The sequence below is a fragment of the Zingiber officinale genome, chromosome 1A (genome assembly GCF_018446385.1).
Source record: "Zingiber officinale cultivar Zhangliang chromosome 1A, Zo_v1.1, whole genome shotgun sequence".
In the NCBI taxonomy this organism is placed as follows: Eukaryota; Viridiplantae; Streptophyta; class Magnoliopsida; order Zingiberales; family Zingiberaceae; genus Zingiber; species Zingiber officinale.
In genome coordinates, this window is record NC_055987.1 from 32293598 (window position 1) to 32308481 (window position 14884).

The 14884-nt window shown below is 35.0% G+C and overlaps 2 protein-coding genes, 1 long non-coding RNA gene and 1 other non-coding gene across 8 annotated transcripts; 2 read left to right on the forward strand and 2 right to left on the reverse strand.

Moving 5' to 3' along the window:
• Positions 1–4070: 4070 nt before the first annotated feature.
• Positions 4071–4884, reverse strand: LOC122001975. The gene is made up of 2 exons (XR_006117545.1): positions 4722–4884; positions 4071–4252 (listed from the first exon to the last, which is right to left on the reverse strand). It is a non-coding gene; the product is annotated as an uncharacterized LOC122001975 (long non-coding RNA).
• An 84-nt stretch (positions 4885–4968) lies between these two features.
• TRNAA-AGC lies at positions 4969–5041 on the forward strand. The gene has a single exon. It is a non-coding gene; the product is annotated as a tRNA-Ala (tRNA).
• Positions 5042–5367: 326 nt separating this feature from the next.
• LOC122022805 (protein N-lysine methyltransferase METTL21A-like) lies at positions 5368–9547 on the reverse strand. Of its 2 annotated transcripts, XM_042580921.1 has the most exons (8): positions 9360–9547; positions 9205–9272; positions 7620–7739; positions 7476–7549; positions 7124–7178; positions 6865–6966; positions 6673–6781; positions 5368–5612 (listed from the first exon to the last, which is right to left on the reverse strand). In XM_042580921.1, the coding sequence occupies exons 1-8, from the start codon at positions 9530–9532 to the stop codon at positions 5486–5488; spliced, it is 828 nt and encodes a 275-aa protein (XP_042436855.1). In that variant the 5' UTR covers positions 9533–9547; the 3' UTR covers positions 5368–5485. The 2 variants fall into 2 exon arrangements, with proteins under 2 accessions (XP_042436855.1, XP_042436862.1); XM_042580928.1 differs by lacking the exon at positions 5368–5612 and having other exon boundaries at positions 6673–6782.
• Positions 9548–9698: 151 nt separating this feature from the next.
• Positions 9699–14189, forward strand: LOC122022818 (tRNA(His) guanylyltransferase 1-like). Of its 4 annotated transcripts, none has more exons than XM_042580939.1 (8): positions 9699–10635; positions 10721–10841; positions 11723–11854; positions 12266–12310; positions 12509–12678; positions 12774–12859; positions 13262–13369; positions 13619–14189. In XM_042580939.1, exons 2-8 carry the CDS (start codon positions 10738–10740, stop codon positions 13751–13753), a joined length of 780 nt encoding a protein of 259 aa, XP_042436873.1. In that variant the 5' UTR covers positions 9699–10635; positions 10721–10737; the 3' UTR covers positions 13754–14189. The 4 variants fall into 4 exon arrangements, with proteins under 4 accessions (XP_042436873.1, XP_042436878.1, XP_042436884.1 ...); XM_042580944.1 differs by having other exon boundaries at positions 9699–10575; positions 10710–10841; XM_042580936.1 differs by having other exon boundaries at positions 9700–10575.
• The last annotated feature ends 695 nt before the right edge of the window (positions 14190–14884 follow it).

Here is a 14884-nt window from a genome sequence, read left to right on the forward strand (position 1 = left end):
TATTTTTTAAAATCGATCTAAATTGAATGTTTTTTAAAAATAAATATAAATAATATAAAAAATTATGTCCCAATCAAATTGAGACCCTAGGTATATGTAGGGGTGTAAAATAAGTCAAGCCGCTCATGAACTATTCGAGTCTCGGTTCAAAAAAAAAAATTCATTCGAGTTCATTCGATTAAATAAACGAGTCGAGTTTAAGTCTAATTTCAAACTCATAAACATTATCGAGCCGAGCTCAAGCTTAATAGTATTTGATTCATGAGCTCACGAACATATTTATTTAGAGGCTCATAAATGTGTTCGCTAAGAGATTCATTTATCTTATTATATATATAACTAAATACCACATAAATAATAAATATAATAATATATTATTAATTATTGTAGTTAATTATCTTAAATCAATTTAACTAAACTCCTTTAATTTTTAAATATATTTTTTTTCAAACCGAGCTCAAGTTATATAATTTTATTATAAACTAAGATCGAACTTAAGATTAACAAATCGAGCTCGAGCTCTCTTATTATTTGATTTGGTTTGATTACATCCTAAGCATAGGCCAATGCCTTGAGCCGAGGGCGATATTAAATTTATTAATTATATAGTTTTTGATCTTTCAAACACTGGTACAAGTTCTTGTTAAATAAATTTAAAGCATAATTTATACACGTGGACTTTGAAAATATTTATCCCAGATTCAAAGGCGGATATTTTTATTATTCTCTCAGGTATTTTATCACTAGACCATACCTATCGTTAGGGCGGTAAATAAATTAAGCGTTCGTGAATAAACTTGTTGTTCACTTTGGTAAGAGTTTGTTTATATTCGTTCAATATACATAAGATTAATTAAACAAACAAGCTTGAACAACTCGTTAAGCTAAATAAACAAGCTTGAACACATATGTGTTCAGCTCGTTAATGTTCGTGAACAATGTTCGTGAACAACGTTCGTGATCAATGTTCATGAACCATATTTATTAATAAAACTCTTTTCAATATGCTAAATAAATAATAAAATAAAATAAAAAATAAATTTAAATTATCAATCTTAATAACCAATCAAACAATTAAAAGTTTCAAACAATCAAACAAGTTTGAATTGAGAGCTTGATAATATCTAAACGAACCAAACTCAAACCAAGCTCAAGTCAAGCTTGAATTGAGAGTTTGATAACATCTAAACGAATCAAGCTCAAGCCAAGCTTCAAATAAGCTCAAACTCATAAAAAAATAAACTAAGCCAAACTTGAATACTCATTTTAAAAAGTTGGTTCATTTTAAGCTCGGCTTGGCTCGATTATCTTATCAAACAAACTTGAACACCTCAAATCCCGACTCGACTCGGCTCGTTTACAACTCTACCCGTCGTTGGACGTTCAATTTTCTTGTATTGGTCATCCTTATTAGCTATTTAATCGTGGCTGTCCCTATTACATACACATATATAATTCGGTTAAATCAGTTTATTCGATCTGAATCAAATTTACAAGTTCAGTTATTTTGAAAATTTAATTTTTATTTATAAAAAATGTTTGATTAATTTAATTAAATCGGTTCAATGTTGATTTTATAAATTCAAATTAAGTTAAATCGTGATTAAACAAAAGAAACGATTGATATGTTATTAGCGGTCAAATGCTATAACAGTCAACTGCGAACTAAACCGTTAAATTTAAAAACTGAATAGAATACTCGATTGTTGGACTTCACTGTTCCTCATCAATCGATTGTTGGAACTCGGACAATAGCAATCGACTACTTAGCTCATCACCAATCAATTGTTAAAAAATATCAAAAAATTATAGTTATTTTGATTTTTAATATTTTATTTATTCAGTTTGTTTAATTTTTAATTATTATTAGTTTCATTTACTTTATTTTTATTGAAAAATGTTATTAATTCAGTTAGTTTGTAAAAAAAAATTACTCCTGAGATAGTTGAATTATTCTAATTATGAATATATCAAATTTGCATTTTGATTTGATCTAAAAATGGATGGAACATTAAATACAAAACGAAATATCGTAAGGCTATTTTTTTTTGTTAAAAAAATCTTTTAGCATCCTTAATTATTTCACATCATACCCTATTCAAGGCACGAATGCCACGGTGAAGCACTCTTTTAGCTCGAGAAAGTTTAATTTTGAGGATGAAAATTTAAACGGAGGACCATGGCGATATATTTGTCCTTTCTAAACCAAAATAGTCTTTCCAATTTCCATCCTTCGCCCAAAAGCTTCTGATCTAAATTTTGACCATGCTAAAATTCTAACGATCACTCTACAAAAGCTTCCCTTTTATCATCGTTCATTCCTCACACTCCTCCTCCTCCAACTGCATCGACATCATCGTAATCCATCTAACAAGAATACATTTGAGTAAAGGGAAAAAAGGAGGAGGAATTGTCATGGCAAAGACGTTGACCTACACCATCTCACTACTCTTGGCGACTTTGCTATGTCTTTTGACAACCTCGCAAGCCCATATAAAGATTCACATCGTCGGAGGAAGCTATGGTTGGAAGATTCCTCCGACCACCACCTTTTATCAAGATTGGGCAAAGAATCAAACCTTCCTCGTGGGCGATAAACTAAGTGAGATCTAAAAATTTAATGTTGTCATCATCATTGTCATTGATTTCAGGAGCAAGTGGCAAATCCAATCAGCGGCTTCAATTGGCAAAATCCAATTGGCAGCAGCACTTGATTACCTATTATAATTTATTAATTGAATTTGGTCATTTTGATCTTGATTGGAATTTGTTCCTTGGAATCGTGCCGATCGGATTTTGCCCATTTGCATATGACTGAAATTTGATTGTCGATCGGATTTAATCCATTGGTGCTGCCATTTGGCTCAAGCCAAACTTTACTTGACTGCCAGAGTAGCAACAGAGCACCCTGCTTCTTCTTTTGTTTTTTTTCCTCTATCTCAGGCTCAGCTTACTCTCCTGTAGACTCCCTCCAATTGTCTATCCAACAACTTCAATCAACATCACCTTCATCTCACCGGTGGCTCATCTTCCGAGGGTCTTAGAGACTCTTGAAGAATCAGTCATTAGTGAATTGTCGGCAAGGTTGATTGGAGTTTTTGGAGAGCCAATGAGAGGGACTTTGCAGGAGAGTAAGCTAAACCTGAATGACGGCGGTGGCCCGGCTCATCCCCACATCACTCCTCGTCGTCAAAATTGTCTTCGAGTATTTAAAAGTGTAACATGATTTCAATCTTCACAGTGTTTCTATACACGAGCGGGTTGCAGAATGTAGTGGTGGGATCCACAGAGGATGACTTTGCCACGTGTCAACAGAAGAACGTGGTGGACATCCTCTACCAGGGCCCATCCATAGCAGAGTTGACCGAGGCCGGCACTCACTACTACTATTGCAGCGTGGGGCTTCACTGCGAGGGCGGTCAAAAGCTAAAGATCAACGTCAACGCCTCTGCTTAAGTCATTAACCAAAGTCAAACAACAGAATCCTCGGTGGCAGGTTGCTTGTTTTGTGAGCGTGTCGATATACCACGTGTGGCTGCTTGTTTTGCAATACTGTACCGTACGAATGATTATATTTTAATTTCGGGTTGACGATTTATTAATTTTTCATTTGTTTGGTGGAAATAAAGTCACTGATTGAGTTATATCTATCAAGCATCACTTCTACTATGAATGAAAGAGTATCACTTCTATCAAGCATCACTTCTAATAAATAAATGAAAGAGGAGACAATTTTTTTAAAGTCATTGAAGCTAAATGAATACACTTTCTTGATAGTGAGCATATTTTTGAGATTCATTACCACATAGAACTTCTACTATGAAAGAGGAGACAATGTTAGGAGAAATTGCCCGGCTCCGAGCAAACACACATCTATTGGAAACTTGGAGCAAAGGTCTTGTGGACTTCTCCCAGCGAAGAAACAGATCCAATTAATATGAGATACTATGATATGCAATTCCATTCATAGCAAACACTAATTTGTTCCATAGCTTTATCAAAGTATGGTGAGTAAGGATGTTGGGTTGAATTTGCATTTAGATAACTTCTAATAAACCAAAGATCCGATATGCATGGAGTATGCAATCAAATTTAAGTAGTCGATAACTGTTGTAATTACAAATTATTCAAATGTTTTACAAGGAAACCAAGGGACTCTACATTTTTTTCCATGACTGCATTGGTGTAGAATCCCCTTCTTGGTATTGTATGCATTGGGTTGGTGATCATCCTGGATGACAGCAGAAACACTCTGCAAGTAAAGGAACTAACTAAACGTTTGAGAACAATCAGCAGTTCAAAATGTTCTCAAATGGTGAAATCAAAAAACAACAAAAGAGGATCTTTTTTTCTTTCACTAGTTCAGATGAATGGAAGGCAGGAAGCCTACTGGTTATGTTTGTGATATATAACTATAGTCCAAAGACACATCAAAGAAAGGGCTATCTGAACACTAAGTCGAAATCATCAAATATAAACAAGTTACGATCAGAAAACAAACAAAAGTTCAGTCTTGCTAAACATCTACGTTGATGATTCATTAGATTTAAACGAACAAGAAAAAGTTCGTACGGCAAGAAACAATGGCTATTGATGGTCAGATTAACTTCAGAGCAATTGTCCGCTGCCCGATCCATCAAAGCTCAGGGATTTTAGAAGAGCCCACGCCAAATCAATAGCAGTAAGAACAAAAGAAGAAATAGCGGAGGGATGGGCTCGACCTGTGTAGAAATATGAATTCTCGGAGAGCGAATCTGAGGCTGAAGAATTGATGGCCCAAGCCATTGCGGGTATCGCAGTGCTTTCTGAGACAATCGCTGTGGTTTTATGGGTAGCATCTCCCTGAACGGGCTTTTGACCTAGCGATGTGAAGTGAGAAAGCAGAGAACAGAGAGAAGAAACGACTGGGCAAGGAAAGAAAGCACGTTTTATGTATACAATATTAATTCCATACGAACCTCCAACGCAGGGGATGTAGCTCAGATGGTAGAGCGCTCGCTTAGCATGCGAGAGGTATGGGGATCGATACCCCGCATCTCCATTCATCTTTTTTTAAAAATTTTTACGTTCCACTGTGAATAAAATGTAGTTGCTCACAGAGAATCTGTTTAAAATATAGTTCCATACGAATTTCAAATATAGGGGCTGTAGCTCAAACGGTAGAATGTGCATGAGAGAGGTAAAGACATCGATATCCTGCATCTCCATCTATGTATGGCTGTTTTTTTTTTTTTTTAATTTTTTAGGTTCCCCTGTGAATAAAATGTAGTTGCTCACAGAGGGCCAACTTTGAAGGAATCGATAAAGTTGATAATTGTACTTTACCAGTGCTATATATTTGATAAAAATAAAATAAAACAAAAAAAATTAAACCATCATGAAATTCGAATATATTTTTAACAGCGTAACAAACAAATCATTCAATTAAATATCAAACACGTAGCTCCTTGTTCACAATCAGATTGGGACATTTGCAGATCAGTCGTCAAGAAGATTGCATGGTTATCTCAAATATGACTCCTTCGAGGTTTGCGACAACCGATCTAGTACCTTGCACTTCGCTGATCTGCATTCCATGCTTGAGAGCTTCATCGACAATCATCGCGTCCATACTGTTTAAAGGAGGTGTGGAAAGATACTTTCAGTTAGCATTTTGCTTGGGCATAATCCATTGAGTGCCGATATTAAAAATATGGATCAGAGCTTAAACTAGAAAAATATGATTTCCATCAATTAGTTTCAGCCATTGTATTAGAATATAATAAAATGCAACAGCTCTAAGTCTACACGATGGTGATGGGATAATATTGGAATGGCGAGGTTTAGAGCCAAGCTCATTTGAAAGAAGCTCTAGTACCATATCAATGTTGCGAGGGGCATATCAATGAAAAAACAGAATGAATGAAGACTAAACCACCGAATCGAATTGCCTTCGTTTGATACATATTTTGCTATTTACAAACTTCATCAAATCGGTTAACTACTTGAACTGCATCTCTGCTGGGATATTTGAATCTCCAAAGGAACAAAATAACAATAAAAGTTCAACTACTTTACCACTTGTTCCTAGCATGTTCTGTTTACTAATAGCATTTTATAACAAGCCTTAGATGAAGAATAATGGACTAATCAACAAAGTTTATGGGATTAACTGACTTATATGTACTGTCAATTTAAACTCAAGTGTTTTGCAACTGTGGTTGAAACAAAGTTAAAGACCCAATTATCCTATGCAGACACCTTGTGGCATTTTGGTATTAAAACAGATACCATCTTTAATCACATTGAATTGTTTGAAAAATGTTGTTCAGAAACTTTGGATCTTAATGGAGATTTGAAATCTTTACTGGAAGTTTATGAATCATGACATCCTATTTTAGCCTGAAAATTGGAGTTGTGAGCTAATGAAGAGGAGACTAGATGATAAAATTGCTATTAAGTAGGGCTTAAGTATTTTGATCAATTGTTGGACCAAACAAAGCTAATAAGTTAGTTATCTTATTTGGATGGGTTGTAATATAATTGAAAGTAAATTCTCATTTCAGTAGTGTTAGGACAATGTTAAGAGAGTCCAAGCTGTAGATGAATACAAACAAAAACAAACAAGGTAATGTCAGATGACTGAAAGGAATAAGCTTATGGCAACAAAATGCTTGAAAGTAATAAGCTTACTTCTTCGCTCGAGATACGTATGCAAGTATAAATTTGCACTTGCCACCCCTAAAAAGCAGAAGCTTCTCTACAGTATTGAAAAGAGGAGGGATGCTGGACTGTTGGAAGCTTTAGATAATGTCAAGGAAAGAAACATGACTTCTGAGTATGGAACAATTAAAATAAAAAATAATCCAGAAATATAAAAGATATAAATGTCAGCGCCAAGAACAAGATCAAATCCTGCAGGGTGCTCCTGCAAAATTTTGCTCAACTGGTCACTGTTTCCCCATTCTAATTTCAGAGCACTTAATCCTGCAAATAAAATGAGTCAAGCCACATTATTTCAAGTGCCTACTTAGCAACAAACATTACTCTTGCTAGAGAAATAATGTAGTTGAAAAGAATATATAAACTTTTATCAGTTTTCAAGAAAAGAATATATTACTGTTAAAAAGCTTAGCTCCCTTACCAGCAGAACATGGATCATCTAATGATGACTGAAGTTCTATATTTTTCCTTATTATCTGAGACGAAAAAGGAAAACATCAGGACATAAAATCAAATAATAACTGGCCAAGGAATAGAGAAAGAAGTGCCACCTGACTAATTAAAGATATCCTTCTTTATTGCTTTATAGTACGTATTGATCAATTACTAACTTATCAAACTGCTATCACTTTCTTTGCAGTTGTCTAATCAAAATAAAGATTAACAGAACATCTTGATAGAAAATGTCTAATCAACGAAAAAATTGTAAAATGTAAAGTATTGAGGTTCCACCAAACCACAAAATGTACTAACAAGACGAGTTTGGACCTTGCCTCGAGAACTTCCACATTGTGGTCAGTTAGTACAATCTCACGGCAGAATCTACTGCATAAAATACCAGTGATTCCTGTTAAAGAAATGCATAATTAGTTCACTAGTATTTCACAGAAGATAAAGGCAAGCTGTTGCAAGCTTACCAATTCCAGATCCTAACTCTATAATTGAACATCCATGGAGCATTCCGGCATTCTCTGTAAGGTAATTGTTTAGCAAAACTGCACCAGGCCACACAACTTGTCCTGTAAGATCATAATCGGCTGCCAAAAAAATTGTTACAAACAAACAAAATCATTCTTCTCTCAAGCAGCACAATACTAAATAAATATGAAAGAAGACAACCAGTTTATAGGCAGACCGCAGACCCAGTTTAATATTAATACTAAAGTACAAATTTTAGTTGGGATTAACATAGCTTGTTGAAATAATAAGTGTATACTTCTTTATCTTTTTAATCAACTGAATACACTTGAAACCTACTCAACTTTATCTACAGTTTGAAATTGGAAAAGATTAGCCCCAACTTTGAGAAACTACAAATCTAGAAACAACATGCTCATAAGGGAGGCAATCCAAATCCGACAAAACCACAACAAAACAAAAATGGTTATCAGTTTAATAGTTCAGTTTCAGTTTGAAATATAGTGAAAATTTACATTTAAGTTCAGTTTCATCTTGGGACAATGGCAAGCCAATGTGTCAACCCAAGCCAATCGAACTGATAAGAAATTATGAGGACATATGCAAATACATTTATCTGTCAAACCAAATGAATAAGATCAGCTAGGTTTCTGAAGCTTATCTGTTTTTCCATTTTTTTTGCTTTAGTTTAAAAATTTTCAGCTTTAAAATTTCAATTTGGTTTTGGATATCTTCCGTAGACCAATAAGCTGAACTGTGCTCGGCCCTATTTTCTTGTGTGTAACAAATCTATCCATCGGAGAAGTTCATGCTATCTTCACTACTATGCTTTCTAGTTCATATGGCCAAATGTACCCTTATGTAGATGAGTTGTACACGAAGTTAAATTAAGAGCTTAGTAATTATGCTCCATTTTCAGGAACATGAATAAATCTAGCACTAACACTTTGAATTGATATGTGAAAAGTATTAACACTTCTATCATGAAGTCGATACTCTGAATTGTTAAGTGACTTAATATTGCTGACTTGTTGTGCCAAGTAAGCAACCTAGTCAATGTTTAATTCAACCTTAAAAACCTGACCAGTCGAACCTCATGATATCCCACCAACCAAAGCAATTAAGGTTTTACTACGTTTACTTGGTGGGTATATTGACATGGAATTTAATGTCAAATTAGAATTTGACCTAATAGCAATTTAATAAGGTGCTAATTTGTTACACAACCGAAGTAGTGTCTATATAGTGAAAGATGTAAGTCGTGATAAATAATAAATGTATATGATGTATGTGAATTAGAAGTTAAATTGTAAAGTAGACGATCTAAAAGTTGAACCAACCTAGAACCATAATTCTAGTATTGACATTTGATTATAGTATGTTGATTAAGGGTGCAATTGGTGAAGCTAAACCGAGTCTTGATCTTGTAATGGTATGCCAAAATTAACAGTATTACTTTGTCTTGATTTTACTCGATTCTTGTAGGCTTTAAGATTATCAATGAACAACTCGTGATTCACCGGCCAAAATCATAATCAAATGGGATAACAAAAGAAAAGAAAAGAAAAGAAAAGCGGAACATACTGGAAGCGGAGCGAAGACATAGTAGGCGGAGGGAATGACGCCCGAAAGTGAAGGTCGTGAGCTCGTAGCTAAACCAGAGCCAGAAAACAGGGTTTATGAGTAACCAAGCAGAAATAAAAAGATGAAGAAAGAGACATGTGTGGAAGGAACAATACTCGCGGTTGACGAAGATGGAATCACCCAAGCAGATCGTGTCGTCATCGCTTTCCTCCATCGCGCAAATCGCGTGGCAAACCCTGCTGCTGTCCGTCGCCGCTGCACTCCAGCACAGCTGGCGCTTCAACCTGCAACGAAAAAGCAATAGGGGAAGAAAGACTGCGAAGCCCATGTAGTAATCGACTGGGCCGAGAAGCCCGCACCGATTGTTCTAACTTTTCACTTTGCCCAAAATAATTTCATAAATAGCAATCCAGTTATTTGTCCTCTTTCAAAAAGGCTCCACCTTTTTTTTTTTTTTTTTTTTTTTTTGACAAAACCATATCCTCCAATGAACTCCCCAACATATCAACGTCAGGTTCGCCGGCAGCCAGAGACACCGAATCGCACAGAGGTGGAGCTATGAGAGAGACAGAGAACACCGCGTCGCGGTCTCTGTCGAGGAATACACTAGCGCAAGTCATCCACTCTCGTAGCTGTCAGCTTCTCCAGCCGCCATGGACGTCAGATCTCGCAGAGGTGGAACCATGAGCGTGAAGGAGGACAGAATGCCGCGAACATTGCTGGAGAATCCGCTCTTTCGAGCTCGCGCAGAAGCGGAACCGTCGCGTGATGGAGAACAGTGTGCCGCGGACATTGCTGCTGAACCCGCTCGTTCGAGCTTACCGAGGAGGATACCTCGCAATTCAATGTCCTCATCGTCGTCATCTTCGATGACCCGGAACCGGAGCATGGGGTGGACGAATCACGAATGGGAGACAATCGGCGCCGGGCATCGAAGAGGGAGACGTTAGGGTTTTTTTGGAAAGTTCATGTAGTTGGTAGGGACGATCTCAGTAATTTTAACAAATGAGAGGTTTATGATATTATAGTTCATCTGTGAGGATTTCATGGGCATTGCCGAAAATTAGCAGCGAATTCTGCCTTGTTTAAAACTCACACTCTCTCTCATGTTTCTTTTTCCCACTGCAGCCGCCTGCGTCCTCCCCCCTCCCTCTCTCCTGAATTTTCGCCACAGGGTTTCACGGCGCCCCGTCTTTCACCGTCGACACCTCGTCCTTAGCAATCTCTGTCTCCGGCGACTCCGTCCGCGAGACCTTCCTTTCTCCGCTGGATCTGTTGTTGCCGCCAGTCGCCCTAGCCGCTGCTCTTAACCTAAATTCCGTCCGATTATCTGTCGCACATGCAGCAACAGAGAAGATCTGAACCCATCGGGTGAGCAGAACAGGGCATTTTTTTCTCACGCACATCAGATGTTCGGTGAAAGTTCACATCGTACTACCATATAGATTTTATATTTTTTAGTTTGTTTTATTTAATCTATTTGAACTAATTTATTCTTCTGCAAGATATGCTGTAGGCTCTAAGTTTGTTTGAATGGCTAATAGCAAGTACGAGTATGTGAAGAAATTTGAAGCTGACGACAGATTGCCTCCTTCCAATTGGATTGTTGTCAGAATTGATGGTTGTCATTTTCACAGGTTAGAAGATTTCCTTGACCTAGAAGAAGAACGTGAAGATCAAAGAGAAACTCTGGTCGATTATCATGTTGCAAAATTTAATTGTCATATCATGGCATGAATGAAAAGATGAGTTAAAGATAGTAAAACAGTATGTGCTCTATAATCACATTAAGCATTCTTTATCTTGTAAAATAGATTGCATTCCTTAGTACATTTAGGGCAATCACTACGTGAAGCTATCAGCAACATGAAGAATCTGTATGCACACCCTTGCTGACTAGAAAATTTTTAAAATGAAACATCCAAGGTCAGAATTTGATTGATGATAATCTTCATAGAAAGAGTGAAGATGATAAGCTTTATGACAAAAATGTCAGTAGCTTTCCTAAGTCATCATCCTATGGCTTTTAAAAATTGCATTAACTTTTCATGTTTATATCATGCTTTACTTCTTTTTTGCTTGACATTGAATAGTGTACTTTGATTTCATCAGTTGGTTTGATTTATGGGATCTTACATCTCTTATTAACTCTTTCACTTGAACTATTAGGGTTTGCTTCTTGTTTAAAATTTGAGCACAATATATTTAATTAAGAGGTAATTTTTCAAAATTCAGAAATCAATTGTAAACTCCACTATGTTCCTTTCAACCTTGTCAAACATCGATAATCTGATACACCATATGTTCTCTAGCTTTTACTTTTTTGGCTGAACAAAGTTCCTTTTTTAGGAAGTCATTTTTTGTCTTTGATTTTCTTCTGGAGAATTACTGTCATACTACTAAATCACATTTAGTGCATGGATAATACAAACACTCAATTAGGTAGTGAGACTTCTCATTTCATTCCTCCATTCTATTTTTCTATCACATATCAGATATGTTTTTCTCTCTCTGATAGGTTTTCTGCAGAACATGCATTTGAAAAGCCCAATGATGAGAATGCCTTAAACTTAATGAATGTGTGTGCTGTTTCGATGCTAGAACAATTTCCAGAAATTGTGTTTGCTTATGGTGTCAGTGATGAATACAGGTACTAATCTTTTAATCTACTATTGATCCCAAATGCTTGGGTTGTACTTTTTGAATTGAGGAGGGGGGGTGGTGGGGGGTGGTGGGGGCTGCCACAATGGAAAGAGAGATCTGTGTTTTAGAGTTTTAAAATCCCATATAACTTTGAAAAAGTCACATCTCGAAAAGAGAAAACTATATTATGAAGTAAAAAAATAAATACATAATAATTTTCTGACCCAATGTGATACAAGTAATGTCCATACAACTTTGCATACCAATTTGAATGAAACTGTATAGTAGCCAATCATTTGCAATCTTATCAGCTATTTTACAATATATGAATCAAACATCTAAGGTGACAATCTTATAAGAAGACTTAAATAGGTTGAGTATGCTTCTACTGAATCATCTGATATTTACTTTTTTGCAGTTTTATATGGAGGGAAAACACTCAATTTTACCAAAGACGAGCAAGGTAGATCCTTTCTGCCTTTTGTTTTTATGAATAGGCATATTTTTATATATGCAAATGGTGCATGAAACTCTAGATTGTTATGTTTATCCTATATCTGATCTTATTCCATGTTCCATAATTAAAAAATTTACCTGAATTAGAATGATAAATATGATGTTGATGATTCACTGACTGTTTGCTTTGATTAAAATAATACAGCAAATTGCTTTCACTCTGTGTATCCTATTTCACATCTATGTATGTGATGAAATGGAAGGAATTCTTTTCGTACAAGGAGCTGAAAGGACCCCCATATTTTGATGGACGAGTTGTATGTTACCCAAGAGCAAAAATGATCAGAGACTATCTGGCATGGAGGCAGGTTGACTGTAAGTGCACAGATAAAGAATCAGAAAATTTTGTTGATATTACTCCAGCAATCAAAACATACCATGATCAGGTTGACGTTGACTTTGTTTTGCAGGTCACATCAACAATCAATACAATACATGTTTTTGGATGTTGGTTAAGTCAGGAAAGACACAAAAGGAAGCACAAGAATATCTCAAGGTATGGCAAACCACCCTTTAACTTGTTTATTTTTATAAAGAATTCCCTTTCATCCTAAATGCAATGGATTAATATTTCTGTTGAATACTGAAATAAAATTTTCTGAAAAATTATCTCATCAAGTTGAATTCTCTTAAAATATGGTTCTAGTGATTGCTTGTCCTTATGGTAGAGAAAATAATGAAATATCAAATGCAGCAAAGAATTATTATTCTCTTGCAGAATTTTTCTCTAATTTTCTGAATACAACATAGCATAGGGTAGTTATTTTAATTATTTGTTTTTTCATACAATTTTATGGGCACCCCTTCTCCTAGTTCATATGTTTAGTTATATTTGAGCCTTTGACTGCATCTGTACTTTCCTGATGTTTCTCTATGCTCAAAATTTATCATGCTACAGGGCACACAAGCAAAAGATAAGAATGAGCTGCTTTTTCAACAGTTCAATATTAATTATGATAAGCTACCTCAAATGTTCCGAAAAGGATCTTGTATTTATAGAGAAAAGGTAAACTAATCATTTCTTCGCGTCTTATTCCCGTTCATAGCAAAATATTTTACGTGGTTCACTTTTTCTTCAAAATAGTTCGCATAGAGTTGATTTATAAATGTGGAATGTTGTTTTGGCTTCCTTTGCTTTTGTTAAACTAAGAAAGCAAACCAAAACATTTCAATGCTACAATGATCACTTTGGTACTAGGCTTTTCATTTTCATCCATTATCTTTGCTGATATTTACCTGTTCAATGTAATTGTAGGTGGAAGAAATAGTGAAGGAAGATGGCAATGCCAATGGCGTCACGAGAACTCGAAACAAAGTGGTTCTGGGGCACATGGACATTATAGGCCCCAATTTTTGGATCCAACACCCTTATATTCTCCAAGAGGATTAATGCTAAAAAAATTAACAGAATTGAACCTGTAAGACATTTTTATGACCAATTTGTTTGGTATGCATCATGATTTTAAGGAGTAGCTGAATGCTGCTCTGCAGTTTAGACGGATTTGATGCAGATCAAGTGGTTGCATATCAGTTGAAAAAAGAATTTATAGTTGATCCATTCAAATCTGTTCAGACTAAAGAGATTTAAAATCCTAAGGTACCCCTTTTGGTTATTTAAAATTTGTAATTGTCTGCAGATTAGCTTGCTTATTTAAAATCTGGCAGATTAGCTTATCACGTTTGAGAAGTTGTAGATTGCTTATTTGTTCTTTGCAGGTTAGCGTTTTCCATACTTTTTAGCCTGCTGCTTTGCTTACTATAAAAAATGTTTGTTGATTAAACATGGAGACTTTCCAATTCATTTATATATTATATTTGAAAGAATAGATCTTACGTTCATGCATTGGCGTGCCTTACTCATACAGTTTTGTTCGAAATTATACTCTCAAAATATAATTTTGTGCCACATATATATCTATTAACTTTGTTTCTCATATGTAGATATCATCATAGTGACATTTTTTTTGTTTATATAGATTATATCCTGTGTGTCACACGGTGCGTGATTATGCGCGTGCAGGATATCAGAGCATTTATTTATTTATTTATTTTATTTTATTTTTAAAAATTAACATTTCTTACAATATAAATTTTAAATACATTTATTATATCCCATAAATGTATTATTATATTCTGTAAATGTTTAAATTTTTTTATTTTTAAATTTTCTTTTAACTAAATATTATAATTCATTTGGGAAGTGTAATTCAATTCGGAAGTGTGAATTTTAAAATTAAAATCTTAAAAAAAATTTAACTTGGAAATTATAATCCAATTGGAAACTGTAAATCTTAGGGGTAGAGAGTTAAAAAAATAAAAAATAAAAACTAAAAACTAAAAACTAAAGATTGATATGTGGCGTGTACGGTCGTGCATAATTGGGTTATAGTGTTGAAAGAAAAAAATTTTAATATTTTACTTTTGGAGTTCAGACTTCCAATTAAGGTTATAGTGTTCAGTTCAAATAAAAATTAAAACAAAAAAATTTAGACGTTTATGGGGTATAGTAATATGTCTACAG

Bases quoted from the DNA above. Each gene is read 5' to 3' on its own strand.
- LOC122022805 (XM_042580921.1), bottom strand. From the start codon at position 9,532: ATGGGCTTCGCAGTCTTTCTTCCCCTATTGCTTTTTCGTTGCAGGTTG. The intron at 7,550-7,619 runs GTAAGCTTGCAA...TTTCTTTAACAG, and splicing joins AGAGTTAGGATCTGGAATTG to GAATCACTGGTATTTTATGC. The intron at 7,179-7,475 runs GCAAGGTCCAAA...TTTTCGTCTCAG, and splicing joins ACAATGTGGAAGTTCTCGAG to ATAATAAGGAAAAATATAGA.
- LOC122022818 (XM_042580939.1), top strand. From the start codon at position 10,738: ATGGCTAATAGCAAGTACGAGTATGTGAAGAAATTTGAAGCTGACGAC. The intron at 11,855-12,265 runs GTACTAATCTTT...ACTTTTTTGCAG, and splicing joins GGTGTCAGTGATGAATACAG to TTTTATATGGAGGGAAAACA. The intron at 12,679-12,773 runs GTAAGTGCACAG...TTTGTTTTGCAG, and splicing joins GGCATGGAGGCAGGTTGACT to GTCACATCAACAATCAATAC.